Source organism: Eufriesea mexicana, unplaced genomic scaffold (genome assembly GCF_001483705.2).
Source record: "Eufriesea mexicana isolate 0111107269 unplaced genomic scaffold, ASM148370v2 scaffold3185, whole genome shotgun sequence".
NCBI classification, from domain to species: Eukaryota; Metazoa; Arthropoda; class Insecta; order Hymenoptera; family Apidae; genus Eufriesea; species Eufriesea mexicana.
Window position 1 is genome coordinate 188,566 of NW_016911209.1, and position 19,418 is coordinate 207,983.

The 19,418-nt window shown below is 41.6% G+C and overlaps 1 protein-coding gene across 1 annotated transcript in view; it reads right to left on the reverse strand.

Annotated features, from left to right (window-relative positions):
- Window positions 1-14,927, reverse strand: part of LOC108550840 (fibrillin-1) — a gene marked incomplete at its 5' end in the record, with an annotated part of 75,529 nt that extends 60,602 nt beyond the window's left edge. The window contains 7 exons of the mRNA XM_017904735.1: window positions 4,685-4,874; window positions 5,620-5,809; window positions 6,158-6,263; window positions 6,979-7,092; window positions 8,220-13,070; window positions 13,767-14,006; window positions 14,636-14,927. Coding sequence (XP_017760224.1) covers window positions 4,685-4,874; window positions 5,620-5,809; window positions 6,158-6,263; window positions 6,979-7,092; window positions 8,220-13,070; window positions 13,767-14,006; window positions 14,636-14,927 — 5,983 coding nt within the window. The remainder of the gene's footprint in view (window positions 1-4,684; window positions 4,875-5,619; window positions 5,810-6,157; window positions 6,264-6,978; window positions 7,093-8,219; window positions 13,071-13,766; window positions 14,007-14,635) is intronic.
- Window positions 14,928-19,418: the final 4,491 nt, after the last annotated feature.

Genomic DNA, 19,418 nt, shown 5'->3' on the forward strand with positions numbered 1-19,418 from the left:
GTTATTAAACATGCGGTTTTCCGTGAAACGCCCGGCGGAATTATAGTTGCAGAGGAGACGCGAAGCAACGGTTCACCTGGACGCGTGCGTTTCGACGCCCACGAAATTATCACGTTCCACGAGAAATCGTCTGTGGACCCACGCTCGGGGTAATCGAATTATCGAGGCGCCGTGGCCAAATTGCCCGTGGGGCTCAATTACCGCGTCTTCGCGGTGAACTGTCCCCTTCGAGATCGGCCGGCTTCTTACTTTACGCGTTTAATTGTTTGGCGGCGTTCCACCCGTATCCCGTAATTATTTGCCGACGTAAAAGGCATTTCTAATTGCCGCCAGGCCCCTTTCCATGCATACAGAATGTGGCGCGCTGAGAGTGCCTCGTCGGAGGCAAATGGCGTGGAAGGCAAACGTTTCGACGAGTTGACTCTCGTCAAACGGCTGAAACGTCTCTGGTTTGGGCGGCAATATCGCTATTGATTGGCAGTTAATTCGCGTATTTGGTTTTCTAGTAATGAGATTGGGACTCCGTATCTGTGCAGCAGCATTGCTGGATCAAGGATTGCGTTGGCTAGGAGATCGGCCATTTTTACCGAGCAAATTATTACTCCATGTTGATTGCAATCGGCAGCCTGATAATTATTACCCTCGCTGTTCTTGCGAATGAAAATTTGTAGTTTAGGGATATTGGTATTTCGAGTGATATCCTTGATTAAGGTAATGTGCATTTTTCCTGTCATTTATAGTAACGTGATAATTTGATCTATTATTATAGTGTATATAATGTACTTATTGGGGACTTGGTTAGAGGGCGTGTGTGGCGTAGTGCGAGTTTCTGAGTGTGCAGATTGGAAAAGAAAGTTAAAGCAAAGAAATGCGTTTTTACTGGTGGGAAAAAGGTAAAGAAAAAAGAAGCTTCGACTGACATTTTATAGTTAAATACAAAAACTAATAGGTTAAATGCGATAATACAGGCGTTAAAGAGAACAAAAAAGTGAGGTTAGGTTCGATAGGATTATAAGTATTGTGGATACAAAAAGAATAGTGGTAACAGATACAAAGGTATCTTCAATTTATAATAATAGATAAAGAGTAAGTAAAAGTATATTTTGTTATAAATAAATCGAATGAAATTAGTCTTTCTGTTTTAATTTTGGTACAAATCTAATGATATATTTTGATACAGTTACTGTTCACTCGAGGAGAACAAAAAAATTAATTTCATTCCCTTTTGGTATTAAAAATCAAACAGAATCTTTAATTAATTAAGGTGAATATGCACAAAATATTGAATGAAATTAGTTATTTTTCTTTACATCTTTGCCTACGATATCGCGTGAGTATCATAGTAAGGAAATCGAGCCAAACATGAGTAAGAGGCGCGGTTTGTAGACGAGGTTCAATATAAACAATACGAGCCAGGTTCGTAGTCGATTTTCGTCTATTTCTTTCTGACTCAGTTGCGTGTTATTCTTCGACACGTTAGGACGAGTTGGTTCGACGTATGACGAATCTTCCTGTTGATCTTTCCACGCGCCATCGAAACCTCGACAGTCTTCGAACGAGAGTTTGGTGAGTGATATTTACTTCACATCCTTGAAATTTTTACACTGTTCTAAGAGAAATTTAAATTGGACGATGGAATAGTGGTCCGTGACCAATAGTAGAGGAATCGGTTCGAAGGTTTTCGTTGCAGAACATACCTGCGCGTTTATTTCGTCAAGCTAGTAATTCACATAGCTAGAAAAATAGTAATTTAGACGTACTTCTTCAACGTTTAACGATTATTTTCATTAGTCAGGCTCGTAGTTAATTTTCAACAATTATCTTCCTCGCACGTGATCGACTCTGTTGTTGATTATGGCACGGAACTTAGGGCAAGGTATAATTTAGGGGGTTAGGTTAATTCTAGTATAAACGCCATGATATATTTTGATACAATTATTGTTCACTTCGGGAGAAGTCAGCAGTCGATTTAATGTCACTTCAACAGTCGATAGATTAATCGAATTAATTTCATCAACAAAGGTGCTTTTAATATTAATAATCGAATAGAATAATTAATTTAGCTCAGTATCCCAATTGATAAATATTCTCGCGCTTAAATCCCTGTCTTATTGCCAATTCTTTCCATTGACATATGTCAGCAACTCTGATTGCGAAGTTTATGTCTGCGAAATCGCGAGATAAATCACTGCCCCATCTCCAATCTCGTGAAAGCTGACATCGAAAAATTCGAATTAACATAACGTCATAAAACTCAATTATAACGACACCAATTTCATCGGACATGCCGGAGCAATTACGAACACGTAAACCTCGACTTGTGGACCTATAGAGAACCGTTATCAACACGCCTCAGTGGAGAATCACTGTAATCAGAGTCCGTGACCTGACAGCACGTCGATATTAAAATTCTACCAGCGGAAATCCTCTTCGTCGAATCTCCGACGCTCCGAAGACTTTCGTATTAGCATCCATGACGTAAATTTTATCATCACTGGATGTTTCCGACGTTTCCCTCTCAGAAGTCGAAGCAGTGCCTCTAATGTCTATCGCAGCTTAAATGCGACTCTCAAGTCAGCCGACGCTAAGACGTTAAATAAAACAGCGTCGACGAATTTATGATCAGTATATCCTGCCAGGATATCGTATCAGAGTCTGCGAAATGTATCTCAAAAATCTTCGCAAGAGGAAAACAGTTGCCTTCGGATTGACTTTTTATCTCGGTTGTATCTAGGGATCTATAGGGACAGGTATCTTCAATGGAAACGAGGAGGTAGAAATTTTTATTTAAATTATACGATTTAGTCAATCGGTTAAATATGGAATTTCAAGGATTCGAAGGTTTTTGGCTTGAACTGCTAGGTTAGTTGTGAGGACAGTTTGTCACCTTGGGAACAGGAAGAGCAGAGTTCTTGGGCTCTAGACTGATTCATGGCGGATTTTGCAGCTTCAACGTCAGCGATGTCGAGATCTCTGGATTCTAGATAGGTTCGGGGTGGATTTTGCGACCCCAGAGTCAGGAATCTAAAGGACTCCGACCCCTGGGTTGGTTCTGAGTGAATTCTACAGTCTCCAAACGTGGAAACGTAGAGGTTCCTGTACTATGAACTATATCTGAGGGAAGTTTCATGACTTTTGGCACGTTCTGTGGTGAACTTTGCCACCGACTACCATGGATTTCGAAATTCTACGTTTCCTGGCTATGAGATATTTGTTATGAACGCGTCGAGTATTCTAGCACTCTTGAATTTTCTGTCGAGATAGTGGAATTTTTAATTCTATTAATTTTGAGAATAATTAATTATCACTCTTCTTCTCTAATTAGCAACCTCCATTAGTATCTTTTACATGCCTCTAAAATCCTATAATTGTAATTATCAAAATGGCAATTATTTAATAGCAGGGTCTATTGTATCCAAATTTCGTCACATGTGAAATATATCTTTCACAAGAATCCCAATAGAATTTTCACAAAAATTACAACGAATATTGTATTCACAAGGTTAGCTTCCACCTTACTAAATTTTTCATACAACTGATCTCATTCATTCCCACCACCAGCAGTGTGTTCATTAAATAGAAAAATTGGCAAAGAAGTACTTATCAGCTTGCTTCGATAAAACGGGACTACAAACGTGTCGAAATCTCATTGCTGTTGGGAGAACAAAGCGGCATGGAAATCACTGAGAAGAAGAATAGACGGGGAAGAGGGAAAGAAGCGAAAGGACTGAAAACAACGCAAGCGAGTGCAGGAAATGAAATGTAAAAAACTGAAACGCGTCTCTGCTAGCTCGTTAAGCCATGGCGTTAACGTATAGCGTCGTTAGCAACCGGCCTTTACGCCGGAACTTCCTATTATTAAAAGCTGTTTAGAGCGGCCGCGTGACTAATTAAATGTGCCGGCAGGATTTTCGTTGGTAAATAATTGCTGCTGACGGTGATCTTTCTTCTCGATCGTTTGCAAAAGCCACGTGCTGCGAGTCGACTACTGGATTTCCAAATTTCTCAAACGGTTCCGTCATTTATTCTCCAAGATAACACCTACCTACCTACCTACCTCGCGTCTCTTCATCGTAATATTGTACTCTTAATAGAGGATCTCACCTGAAACCTAAAATTTCCGATTTCTCAGAAAAATTATCCGAATTCGTAACAAATTATTTCACGAGTTTCGTCTTCTTCGGGGATTTTAAATCAATTCGAAATCAACAAAAATGTGACATAATTAGAAAGTCCAAATTCCTGGCTCGAATTTTACTCTTCTATTTTTCATCATCATTTGTTAGAAATAAAATTTCTTAGTCTCGTCTAGCCACTATTCTCGAATTCGAATGTCGCCAAAATAATTCAAAATAACTCCATAATTTCCTCGCCACGACAAAACCATCATCCATCAACCATCGAGCGTGAAACTTCGGATTCCTTAAAATTCGACGTCCAAATGACAGGATCGAGAATAGAAATCAAGTGTCCACGAGGTCTGTCGTACCAATTTCCTTAGTCGAATGTCCCCGACTAATTTGTACCGTCGACAACAAATTATCGAAATTACTCAAGAGCCGAGGTTAAATTTCCCAGCCGATGCCTTTGATCGCGCGAATTTTCGTTAACACAGTTCGAAAGAGTGGCCCGATGCAATTCCAACGGATTATCGTGGACTAAAAGGTCTAGAGAAAGAGCTCACCTGAATGGTAACGGGAATCGGTCACGATCGATTCTTGAATACAAGTCGGCTCCTTCCCGTTCCATCGATCTCCGGCCATGCAGTACCTCGTGTGCGGTCCTTCTAACCTGAAACCTCTTCGACATCGTATATGACATCTGGCTCCAACAGGATAATCCACTGCCCCGGAAGAATGACCTGGACATCTGATCTACAATAAGAAGGCCGAAAATACAATGTGTCCGCGAGAGCAGAAATTTTTAAGAATATTATTCGCGACCAACGTCAGAATTCGTGTACGTAAGAGGACTGGATATTACAGTCACTGTGACATTTAAATGGAAGTAACAATGGCTGAGGATAATATATTTTACTATATTCGAGATCCTTTGTTGCAGATAGTATCGATGATAAAAATGAAATTCTTGGAACAGTCAGAGAATTTTTACATCGATTTTATATAGTTAAAAATTACTGTAAATACGAGTAAACATAGCGCTTAGTATTTCGAGGTAAACACGTTACGTGGGAGGAATTATTCCAGCAAGGAGAAAAACATTTCTCTCGAAACAGCGAAATATCCCGTTGTTTCTACGAAGCGTTGCAATTTCTCCATGAATTTTTGAAAAACCTTTTATGAGCAGAATAACTCCAGCTGCGTCTTTTTCTCTTTTATCGTTGCTCGCGTATCGATGTTTCGAAACAAACAGAGAAAGAACGTATTAGAGTCGCTTTAATAAAGATATTGCCCGGTGCGTCGCTGTTTATTCGGATTTATCCAAATTCAGGACCTCTGTTTATCGAGCTTATAAAGGTTCGTTTCTCCAGTCGCGTCTTTTTAAACAAAATTTTCAGAGTTACTGCAACACACGTTGGCAGAGGAGATTTCACGGAGAGGTAAAGAAGGTAACATGTTAAGGGGTCACGTTTATTTGAAATAACAAATTGTTACGCACTTCGGCGTGTAGAGGCGGTTCCATGGCACGACATCTCAATTCCGCTGAAACGCAAGTTCTCTCGTCGGAAGCCAACACCAGGTCGCCACTGCACGTACAGTAGTAACTTCCGGCTGTGTTAACGCATTCACCGTTGCAACCCCCGTTACGGTTCAAGCACTCGTTTATATCTTGGCACTGGCTTCTATTTCTGCAAACAAAAACTGAAATTCGTCTGCGGAAATCTCAAACGACGTCGAACATTTCGTAGGAATCCTTGAATTTGTGTACCACGGCTTAAACAAATCCCGTTATTCGGGAAAAAGAAATTGGAAGAACAAAAATTAGGATTAAAATTAAATTTCGCAAATCGTGGTCTATCTTTTCACCAAATTTACGGGTGGATGTTAAAGACAAGAATTTAAATCGAGGTTAGATAAATTAAATTGTTTGCAGTTGTATGGGAAGTCTGAAGAAAGTCCGAATTCGAGTAATAGGATTTGCGTGGAGATTTTTGACTTATAGGGAATTGTAGAGGGAATTTAATTAGTTGTCTCACCTCTGACTCGATATATAACCAGGACGACAAACGCATATATAGGAGCCAACTGTATTAATGCAATCTTGCTCGCATCTGCCGTTGTTCCACTCGCATTCATTTATATCTAATTAAAAACAGGAAATTATTACAGTCAGGTAACATAAGTCCCTAATTTTTCGTCGGTTTTTAAAACGATGGTATTCGGTCATAAACTCCAGATAAATTAAGGTGAATGAAAAATAACAGAAAAGGAGCATAATACTTCAGCATTCTCTCAGATCCACAACCGTACGATAAAAACTAGTTTTCGCATTTTCATTCATAAAAGGAAACACCGAATCAAATTTCAAAGTCAAACAGCATTCTTTCCAAACATTTCTCACGCAATTCCTCAATTCCAAAAATCACGTTAAAGCTACCTAATGCTCCGTGATCCTAATCACAACGCTCCAGCATGATTCAACATTTCACCTAACATTGCACAAATTTCTGCAACGCGCAATGACCCTCCGGTTGTTGCGAAAGCCAGAGTATTGCCGTTTAGCCGTTAACAAGCGATTAGTCGTAGCGAATCCCTTCCATCTGACCAAAATTGCGTCAGTCAAGCGTGCACCATATCCTCCTCCGAACACCATCTCCGTCGACCATACTTGCCTATGCAATCATCTCCGCGTGGCCTAAATCCTGGTGAGCAACTGCATCGATAAGAGCCAGCCGTGTTGATGCAGTTCTCTTTGCAAGGCGCGTTCTCAACGCACTCGTCCACATCTGCACGAGCCAAAGTTATACTTAATGGGAACGTAGCGAATCCTTCGTTGGAGCAAATATTTTGCACCTACCTACACAATCGTCCCCTTCCAATCGATAGCCCGCCTCGCACTCGCAACGATAGCTGCCGTAAGTGTTGATGCACTTGTTTCCCCTGCAGGCCGCTGTGGCGCACTCGTCGAGATCTGAAAGCGATCACCGGGAGAGGTTATGTTTCCGTTCGTGTTCTACGAAGAGATTTTACGTGGTTATTTGTATATGACCATGTTGTTTAATTGTCAAAATGTTACTAGAAAAATGATCTTGACAAGAGGGAATCTTTTCTTAGGTTAGAGAATATGCAATAAGATAAATATCCTGTAAATAGGATACTAAATAGGGATAATCAGAAATTCTTCATCGGACTGCCATTTTCTAGCAGGCATAGCTATTGCGAAATTTTAGAATTAATTTAATTGTTTTTGAGAATAGGAAAGATATATAGGTGTTGATATTTTTTTTACAATTTTTGGTAGATATTTATCGAATTTAATACGTTGCTGACTGTCTTTATAGAAATGTTTAAGGTTTTCAGTTATTCTACTTGCATGTACGTCTGTAAAGTATCGAAACTGCATTTATGAATATAAATTTTTTCATTTACTTCATCACTATGCACAACAGCGGCAACAGTGCTAGCCAGTTTGTTGTAATTACGAATAAATTTACAAATTGCGAGCACGAGGAACGAGAAATGGAAACTTTAATGGAAGTCGCGGTAGCGAATTGAATCGAAACGTAAGAAAGGTAAAATGTCGAGGTGAGGTATTATGCTTCCGGTCTTTCAGCGATAATGCTACCTGTGTAAGCGAAGCGAATGTGAATACATATTGTACGCGCTTAATCTTCCTTGACCTGAATTTTTAATTTTCTACGTCATGCGATTCTTGGTTACATTCAATTTCATTCAGTTACATTCATTTTCTCGGAGGAGAAAAGGTCTCGAGAAAAATGCGCGAGGCATTAAGCCTACTGAGATATTATACTCCCGTACACACAATCTGCAGGGATATTCGCAATCGAAATAAAAATAACTGTTCCGTGCAATCCACGTGATTCAGCAAGAATTTTACGAACAATTTCACAAAAGGATTTATTCGAGCCATCTATATCGACAGAATGCAACTTCGGTAATTCTCAATACCATTATTCATAATAACAACTTATAATCACTTTAAATTTCCACTGAATAAATTATGCGAAATATCAAAGTGACCCGAATGGCAAGTAAGTAAACGAGAGAGACATCTCCATGAATAGGAACAATACTCACCGACACACGTGGAGTTGTACATCTCGAATCCATCCCTACACGTGCATTCGAACGATCCAACAGTATTCACGCACAGTTGATCGCATCCATGCTGACCAGTGCATTCGTCGATATCTCTGCACCTCGAGCGATCGCTCTCTTCGTACCGGAAGCCTTCCCTGCACGTGCACACAACCGTGCCATTCTTCGCGTTGCAAATCTGCTCGCAGCCGCCATTGTTACTGGCGCAGGGATCTACAGAATGACACGATTTATTCCTCAACTCGTGACCAGCCGGACAGTCGCATCGATAAGAACCAAGTTCATTCACGCATTCATGGGAACACCCGCCGTTATTATTTTCACACTCGTTAACATCGGAACAGGACCTCTGATCTTCCTTCAGATTGAAACCCTCGGGACACTCGCAACGGTAACCACCTTCCACGTTTATGCAATTGTCGGAGCATCCCCCATTTTCCATCTCGCACTCGTTGATGTCCAGACAAGTCTTGGAATCGGACAGCAGCTGGAAGCCACCGGCGCACTGGCAGGAGAAGCTACCGTCCAGGTTAATACAGATGTCCGAACAGCCGCCATTTTCTATCAAACACTCGTCCACGTCGCTGCATTTCTTCCCATCCTGGTCCAAGCGCAATCCGACAGGACAACTGCATTTAACACCTCCAACGATGTTGAAACACGCGTGAGAACAGCCTCCATTGCTCGCCTGACATTCGTCGATGTCCACGCAGCTTCTGGAATCATTCGCTAGGACGTGACCATCGGGACAGGCACATTTCCACGAGCCTAACGTGTTGATGCATTCGTGGAAGCAGTCAGCTACGTCGGTTTTACATTCGTCTATATCGATACAGGTCTTCTCGTCTTGCGAGAGCTCGTAGCCTGCTGGACAGGAACAAAAGTGACCACCGATAGTGTTGGTGCACTGGTCAGAGCAGCCGCCATTTTTCTCAAGGCACTCGTCGATGTCTAGACAGGTTGATTTATCAGAATGCAGATAGTGCCCTTCGTAACAGGTACAAACGTAGCTTCCCAAAAGGTTCAAGCAATCGTGGCTACAGTTGTGTTGACTGTTCAGACATTCGTTCATGTCGATACAATTTTTCTTGTCACTTGGTAGCAGAATATAACCAGTAGGACACTCGCAATAGTAACCCCCTTCGGTATTCACACAGTCATGCGAGCAACCTAGATCTATGTCATTCTCGAATTCCTCGCACTCGTTCACATCCTCGCAGGTTCTCTGGTCTTGCTTCAATCTGAAACCCAGTGGACAGGAACAGAGAGCCTTCTCGGTGCCTTCCTCGTGGTGACAATGATGGGAACAATTTCCGTTGTTCTCCTTGCACCAATCGACCAACTTGCAAGTCTTATTATCATTCTCCAGGATGTACCCTGACGGACAGGTGCAACGGAACGATCCTACAAGGTTCAGACAGGTATGGGAGCATCCTGCATTTGAGTTCTCGCATTCATCCACGTCGTCGCAGAAAGTTGATTCAACGACGTTCACTTTGAACCCTTCGTTACAGATGCATTCGAACCCTCCCTCCGTGTTTATACACTCGTGGGTACAGTTGTCTAATACTTCCAAGCATTCGTCGACGTCGATACAAGTGGCGTTGTCATTTTCCGACAGCTTGAACCCGGCTGCGCATTCGCAGCTGATGGAGCCGTTAGAGAAGGCGCAGATGTCCGAGCAGCCGCCATTATTGATAAAACATTTGTTTTCATAGACGCAGAGGAATCTATCGTCCGAAAGGATCATTCCACTCGGACAGTGACAAGACGTTTCTCCGTCCTCGTAACGACAATCGTGAGAACAGCCACCGTTCTCCAGCAGACACCTGTTTTGTTCCACGCAAACGGTTCCGTTCTCGGACAGGATCATTTCTGTCGGACAGGAGCAGGACACTTGGCCATCCTCGTGTTTGCAAAAATGCGAACATCCGCCGTTCTCGACGTAACACCTGTTCTCCTCGGTGCAAGTGGCATTGTCGTCCTCCAGGATCATTCCTCGTGGGCAGAAGCAGGACACGGTGCCATTCTCGTAGTGGCACAGATGGGAGCAGCCGCCATTATCGATCAGGCATTCGTCGATCTCCACGCACGTCTTCCCGTCATCTTCGAGCAGCTTGTAATTATCCGGACAAGCGCACTCGACGCCACCCTCGATGTTTGCGCAGAGATGAGAGCAGCCACCGTTGTCCTCGATACACTCGTTCACGTCCTCGCAGGTCCTTCGATCGGCCCCCAGTCGATAGCCGTTGGGGCAGCCACACTCGAAGCTACCATCCGTGTTGACGCAGGAATGAGAGCAGCCGTTGTTTACCTCGTTGTTCGTCTCCTCGCATTCGTTCCTATCCAGGCAGCTTCTGTTGTCCTTGGACAAAATATAGCCGGTCGGGCAGCGGCATTGAAAGCCGTCCTGGACGGCGACACACTCGTGGGAGCAACCGTGTTGACCAGCGCAAAAATCAATTTCCTCGCACGTCCATCCATCCGAGCTTAATTTCAAACCGGCCGGACACTCGCATTTGTAACCACCGTGAACGTTCACGCACGTATGACTGCAGTTGTGTACGCGTCCACACGGGTCTGCCTCCGAGCAGGTCTTATTGTCCTGTCCGAGGAGCAAATCCTCTGGGCAAGAACAGGCGTAGGTCCCGTCGAAATTCTCGCACCGATGGGAACATTCGTGGAGATCCTTGACGCACTCGTCGACGTCCAGACAGGTCTTCTGGTCCTCGGTTAATTCGTATCCTTCAGGACAGATGCACTCGAAGCTACCCACGGTGTTGACACAATTGTGAGAGCAACCTCCGTTATTTTGGACACATTCGTCGACGTCCTGACAGGTTGCTCGATCTTGCTGTAGTCGAAAACCAGCAGGACAATCGCAGTGGTAAGATCCTCTGGTATTCACGCAATCGTGGCTACAAGAGTGAAGATCCTCGGCACACTCGTCCACGTCGCCGCAAGTGCTCTCGTCGTACTCCAGCTGGAATCCTTCGGGGCAGCCGCAACGAGTCTCGTCACCGTCCTGCTCATACGTGTGCGAGCAGTTGCGATTGCTAGATGTTCGACAAGATTTCAGATCTTCGTCGAGCTTCCACCCTGGTGGGCAAGTGCAGTTGTAACCACCGATTGAATTCAGACACTCGTGGGAGCAATTGTGTTGTAAACTTTGACACTCGTCGATGTCGGTGCAACTTCGGTGGTCTTCTTCGAGCCTGAATCCTTCTGGGCATTCGCACACATACGACCCTTCGTTATTTTTACAATAGAAGGTACAATTATTGGATTTATCTCGACATTCGTCGATATCCTCGCAGGTTGTGCCATCTATGCTTATCCTGTACCCCAAAGGACAGTCGCATCTGTAGTTAGAGCCAGTTGGCAAACACAAGTGAGAGCAAGAGGAGTTTGAACAAGGATCATTGACAGCACACGTAACCCTGTCATCGGACAACGTCCATCCTGGAGGGCAAGAGCAACGGTAGGAGCCATGCTCGTTGATGCACACATGTGAACACTCGTGATCCCTTTCCAAACATTCGTCGATGTCTCGACATTGGCCTTTGTCATCCTGCCGTAATCCCACAGCACACGATGGATCTTCACACGTCAAACCATCCTGCAGGAGGATCAGACCTTCGGGGCAGACACACTTGTAGCTCCCTATTATATTTACACAGTCGTGAGAACAATCGTGTTCGTCCTCGAAACATTCGTCGAAATCCTTGCAGGTTTTCCCATCGTCCTGCAGAATGAAGCCCTCGGGGCAACTACACTTGAAAGTATCCCGATCCTTTTCACAGATGTGAGAACAATTGGACAAATTACACACGTCAACTGCGATACATAGTCTTTTATCGTCCGCTGTAATCATTCCAAGGGGACAGGTGCATTCGTACGATCCTTGACTGTTCACGCACTCGTGGGAGCATTGGTGCGTGCCTTCCAGGCACTCGTTCACGTCCTCGCACATCTTAGAGTCGTTCCCCAATAGAAAACCCGCAGGGCAACTACATTTGAACGTCCCTTCCTCGTTGACACACTCGTGGGAACATCCGTGTTCCTCGTTAAGGCACTCGTTTACATCTTCACAGCCAAAGCTATCTATGGAAAGCTTGTATCCCTTGTGACACGTGCAACTATAACTTCCGGCTGAATTTACGCAAACCTGGTCGCACTCGTGTCTGCCTTCCAGACACTCGTTCGCATCTGAACAGGTCTTCTTATCGTCGTTCAACGTAAATCCAGGTCGACACCCACAGGTGTAACTTCCATGAATATTTACACACTCGTGTTCGCAATCGTGGAGGCTTCTGACGCACTCGTCTATATCGGTGCAATTAAATTTATCGTGTTCCAACGTCTCGAGACCGTCTGGACAGATGCACGCGAAACTGCCTACCAAATTCACGCACGAGTGAGAACACAAGTCCAGCGAACATTCGTCGATGTCCACGCAGCTCGTTCCATCCTCGTGGAACTGATATCCACTGGGACAGACGCAAATGGGTCCATCTTCCGACTCCTGACACTCGTGAGAGCAAGGTGTTGCCAAGCTTTCGCAAGTTTTCGCTTGGACACAGGTAAGGTTGTCCGCTTTCAGGGTGAATCCTGTAGGACAGGTGCAGTCGAAGGACCCCACGGTGTTGTTGCAGCCATGAGAGCATGGAGAGTCTTTCTTGCACTCGTCGATGTCCTTGCAGGACACGCCATCTTCGTGGAGCTCGAAACCCAAGTGACAAACGCAGTAGTAACCACCGGGCTCGTTCATGCACTCATGCTGGCAGCCATGAGAGTCGCCTTCGTCTCCCTCCACGCACTCGTCGACGTCTGAAACACCAATGGATGGTGTCGATGGTGTTAACAAGGTCCATATCACGTGAGTTAACATAAAAATTCTTTCCCATATCTGAATTATTTTTTTTTCTACATTTGGACAATTTCAGGATTGTATATTAATAATATCATATTTTTTGAAGTTGATAATATCCTTTTCCTCGCGTTTGAATAATTTCCATTGCAAATGTTGTATTAATATTACGTTGACGACGTTTCTTGACAGTTTGTTACATTCATCACGGTGAACGTATAAAACAACTTATGAAATTTTATTTATACTGGAACCCACGTGATAGGTAAATTAAATTACTGACTTCTTACCAATTGAAAGCATATTTATTAAAATTTCTGAAACAGGGTAAGTTTAGCCTGCATTACTAATTAATCTCATGAAAACCACGTCACACAAACGCGAGGATATTTTTAAAAACTAACTCAATTTATCCTCAGAGATATACCGCACGCGTGCACCACTAAAATTTTTCCGGAATTTTTTCGCTAATTACTTCACGCAATATTCGTTTCCGGAATTTAAAACAACCTTCGCGACACGCGGCATGTATAATTCGTTGCTTAATTATGATATTTCTAAATTGCGAAGCGAGAAAAAGAGGAAGTCTTCCGTTTATTAAAACCAGAACGTGAAATTACGAGTTCGTGCTATTTGGGAATGAAATATTTACGAACCAATGCACTCGCCGTTTTTATTCTTCCTGAAGCCATCCTCGCATTTCCCGAATTCTGGAATTTCCGTGATGCCTTCTTCCTCGTCGTAATCGTCATCCTCGTCCTCCGCGTCGTAGTCCTCGTCCTGGAGGACCTTCGTCATCTTCTGAGGCTTGTTCACGCATTTAAACGAGCCGACAGTGTTCTCGCAGTCGGTATTATTCGAACAAACCTTGGATGCGTTTTCGCACTCATTCACGTCTAATAACGAGATAAATCGTAACGTTTAACTACGTGGTATCGATTATTGGTACCAATAGCACTTATATAGGTTATGCTAGACCTTCGAGACCATGTTAAACTAGGTTCAGTTATTATACATACGTCGTGTGAAATTTTAAGTTTAAACGATTCATAAAATTATGTATATTTAATTTATGATAACACAGTCTCGTAAATTCAATATCTCCATTGTAGTTAAATATCGTACAGTGTATGCGCGGTTATTTACATCGAGAAACTAGAAAATGAAATAACGTTTGGAAAATAAGGATCATAAAACCGGAAAATTGAGAGCACTATCTATTGGAGATCACACATTTATTTAAGTGTGATTATTGCTTAGCATCTATCACCTATACTCCATCAAGAATTGCTCCAATGATAATGTATTATTGTACTTAAAATCCTGATGTTATTAGTAACAGAAAGAAGAAAATAAACAGGTATTAACATGAATTTTTCTAAACACGAATTCTACTTACTTCAACAAGTAAGTCAATGAATCACGAGTACTGCGCGTTTGAAAAATTTATGTGTTTTCAGCCAATAGTTGATACACCCATTAAGATCTCAAACATCCTCGAAGCCAAGGAAAAATGGTACTTTACCCTGGCAAGTCTTCCAGTCGCTCGTCAGATAGAAGCCGTCTGGGCAGAGGCAGAAGGCACTTCCGGGGGTGTTCAAGCACACGTGAGAGCATCCGTTGTTGTTCGTGGAGCACTCGTCGATATCCTCGCAGGTGTGATTATCAGAGGCCAATTTGTGTCCAGGAATATCCGAACAGCTACACTCGTAGCTCCCTTCGAGATTCGTGCAGGTGCCTTGGCATGGGCCGTGCCCGTTATTCACCAGGCACTCGTTAACGTCTGAACAGGAACAACCAAGCAATCTCGTGAATCTCTTTCGGAATCCAACAAACGAAACTCGAGACGATTTACTTTCGTTTCGTCGTTCGAAACGGTATCAGAAATCGATCGCCGTGAAACACGGCGATCATCGACCTCGAGATTAGCGATTATTCGTTTCGGAGTTTGCAGGAGGAATAAGGGTAACTGAGAGGATTCGAATATGAAGATTCGGTGGGTAGAGAGTGACAGAGAAAAGGAAGAAAGTATTATTTGAAATGGATACTTGAAAAATTTGCAGAAGGATCTGCGAGTGATTTATGTGATAGCAATGCCGGAGGAAAGTGGTATAAAATGGTGGGAACAGGGAGAAGTATTTTCTTGCTTCATTTGGAAAACGATGAGATGGAAATAATGGTTCAAGAAGGCACTTCTTGGATTAGAAATTAATTTGTCTGAAGGAATATTTATTGGAAAATGAATATAGCTATGGAAAAATAAAGAGAGGAAGAGGATGTGCAATTAATATTACTTGTTCTCAGAAATTTGTTTCTAAATAACAAATTTCTAATGAAGAAGAAGAAATCGTGGCAACGATTATCCATAGCTATAGATTATTGATTGTTTCAGCACCTGCTAATAGTGCTTCCAATTATCCAGCACCGATTCGATTCAATTTCAATTGAACTATCTCGTAGAGTAAATACACGCCCATCTGATTTTGCACAATATGCTACATATTAGTAATTGGAAGCTTCAATAATCGAAATTCGCACTACCAACATTGCTTAGTTATCATCCATATGTATATTAAAACAAATGGAAGTATATTTCGTTAAAATCGAGTTTCTCAGCATAATTTGTTTAAATGGAAGGTTATTAAAAATAAATTCACTTCCATTTGACAGCAGGTGCTCCAGGTGAATAGCTTTTCTAATTGCTTCACGATGAAAATTATAGTAACTTGTATAAGCGAGGACTATCGAGATTACTGCCATAATTTATCCAGTTTTATTAATCATAATTATGTAGGATAGGCGAATGGATCGAGGGTATGTCTTAGGGAGTGTCGGATGCATGAATGATGTAGTTGAGTATCGAATGACTGCCAGTGTGACTGATGAATGATCAAAAGGGTACGAATATGGATCGTAAGAACGTTAATTAATAAATAATAAATAATCAATGAAAGACAAACGATTTTAGGAAAGTCAACAAGGACCTTCGAGCCTCTAGCAATGAGTAGTATGAATGAGTATAAAAGGGGTGTCGAATGATGCGAGAGTCAGTGTGTTCCAAAGTGTTAGAATCAGAATTGCAGTATTAGAATAGGATTACAAGTGTGTCGAGATTATTATACCTAGGGGCTGGTTAAGTAGTAGTCTGTATTTTCAGACATATTTTCATAGTAATATAGTCACGTTGAAAGAGTTGTCACTCCTTCGCAAATACCAATTCTATAATTATAATGATTGAAATATCCGAGATGCACTATCCGATACTGATTTCCGATAAACGTGTAATTAAAATTTATTTAATCAAGAACTTCTAAAGTTTCTCTCAAAATTCATTCGATTTTATTAATTATAATTATAGTACACCGAAACAAATAACAAGAATATTTTATTTGTAATGAATTTCCAATTACTTCGTAATTATAATTATAACCAGTATAATTGCGAGCCTTCGAAACTCCAGCCAGAATAATTGCAATGTATCGAAATAAATGGTAAGAATATTCCACCTGAACGGAACTTCGAATTACGTTATACTAAAATTGTGCTGATAGATTTAATCGATAACTTTCAAAATTTCCCCCAAAATTCACCCAATTTCATCCACTATAACCCTAACAGGTTAAAATAAACAATATAGCAGTATACAACCGAAACCTAACCTCCAATTATTCTACGATCATAACCAAAGACCTTTCAAACAACCCCTAAATTTGTCCCGTCTCATCCAGAATAATTTCGATAAATTAGGACAAATAATGAAGCAATATTCTACGAAAACATAACCTCCAATTATTCCACGACCACAGCCACGATAACCTATAAAACACCCGCAAAATTTCTCCAATTTCGTGCAGTACAATTTTAATAGAGCAGGACAAATAACAAAGCAATATTCTACGGTAACCTAACTCTCCCAACGTCTCTACGATCGAAACCGCGATAACCGGTTTAATCGAGGACCGTTAAAATTCCGCCAAAAATGCGACCAGTCCCGTTTATTTAATCGAGCAGTCGGCGAAGTTGCACTCGAAATCGCGTGTCTGTCTCGAAATTCCGTTTCGAAAGCTCTTCCGTGGGAATGGCTCGCATCAAATTTAAATTTCCTCCTGCATGCTCGAGTGCTCGATTCTTTTTGCATTTTTTTTTTCTCCTTTTTTCACCGGTCTTCGAGGGTTAATCAGTTTGAATTAGCCAGAGACATACGGTAAAACGGGACCAAACACACGAACCGCATCGCGTAATTCGATAACAGGGATACGGGGTTGCAAAGGGTTGTTTGTAATTGTTAGTTCGGATCGCGAGGCGAACCGCGGGAAAGCGAGCCCAAAAGCTTTGCCTCCTTCGCCTTAGTTAGCCGTTTTCCAACGGAAAGACAAATTCGCGGGCATCGCGACGCGGGCTGGTCTCGAGATTAAATTAATCCGTCACGAGGGTTGAACGTCCGCCATGTAAATTCTTTACGCGAACCTGCGAGCTTTCGCCTCGTTAAACGCAACGTCGAGCTAATAGGCGAATAAATTGCGCTGGATGCCTTCGACTTACGTTATTTTTTTCCCCTCCTTTTTTCCTTTTTCGGTGTCTCGTTTCTTATTTTTGGCTGGGATTAAAACTGGCGAGTTTGTGGAAATCAGTGTTAGCACTAATAATAAATATAATATGATTATTACAGACGTGACAGTTAATATTATTCTGTATAATATTAATATAATAATTCTCTGCACTCTGACAGAATTGTTTTTTAAATATTTTTAGATATATACATTATTTCTCTAATGGCTTGATTTTCTTTTATTATACTGGGATGTTAATACTCGCTGTTATTCCGTTAATTAGTTAAGAAAATTTGTGGTAAGTAACTGTTTTTTGTTATAGCAAATCAGTTGGCTGATCGAGTAATGAAAATGTAGAAGATTGACAATACATAGTCTAATAGGAATTTCACATTGGGGGAAAATGTAATTCAGGTAACGATATAACCATCAAAGTATTTAGTTGTGTAAGTGGTACAGTAAGTACAATACTATGTACAACTCAATTAGAAACCTGATTTCAGCATGGCGCATATTCTGCAAACCCTGTTGTAGCTGTTACAATTATAATCTCCTTAATCTATTCGAATTAATGAAATAGCCATATTACGCGCGAGTGTTATGGCTACCATTAAACGCACTAAAAGGTTATTTATTCGTATTAAAAATCTTAACAATCATCGAGTGACTTCTCAATGAACTTTACATTGAATCAATCTTTTCAAGGTAAACAATTATTTTCATCCGATAATAAAATTTCTTTCCTCATTCTCATACCCATGTTTCCCTAATTTCGATTGTACTACTTAGAACGTACTACTTCCTACATCTACTGAATGTAATATACGTATAATAATAATTAAATAACGCTACGTTTCCGTTTAAAAGAAACATCAGCGTTAATTAATCTTGCTGAAAAATTGCATATTTACGTTAAATATAGAAATAAGAATTCCGATGCCAGTCATTTTGAATAATTCAATTGTTCTAATGTTAACATGCAATTTCTCGTATTTACCTCTTCTGCGCGCCCGTAATCCGACAAATTTTTCCAAGAAGCTTTCCATCCCGGGATCTCAAAATCAACAAACTTAAATTCCTTTCCGCTCTGCCACAAAAATCCTCCATTAAAATATCTCGAACTACTTTCCAATGGATTTAATCGCCTTCGATTCCTGCACGGAATCGGGGAAAAATAAGCTCCCACGATTAACGATGAAACGAACGTGAAAAAGAAGACGCTTGATATCTAGACCACCATTTCGGGATATTATTCCAGGAGGAAAAAATATGACGAATCAACTGCAAGTAGCGAAACGTACAATATTCCCGTCGTTTGATCGCGACTTTTCGTTCGATTTCTCCGTTTCTCGCTGTCGATTCCGCGCGAAGAGTTCTCGGTAATAAAGGGAAAAGTAGAGAGAGAGAGAGAAAAAAAGAAAGAAATTCAACTGATTTGATCTAGTCGTAAATGCCGGCTGATTTACTTTTGCACCGTGGATGGAGAGCTTTCACGGGGATCGTGTTCTCGGGACGAAATAAAAATCACCAACGATTGCGTCTACAAACCGAAAATGCATTATCGATCAATCGTAAACTGGTTACGCGAGGTACTTTACTTTCCGAATAGAATACCTCCGTTACTACTTCGGTCGAGTATTATAGGTTGGACTGGTAGGGAGGTTAATAAAGTGCGAGTAATGAGATCAAAAATTGCAAAATCCGAAGAAAGTTATTAGAAAAATATCGCAGAATTCTACGTAGAACATATGTGCCTGT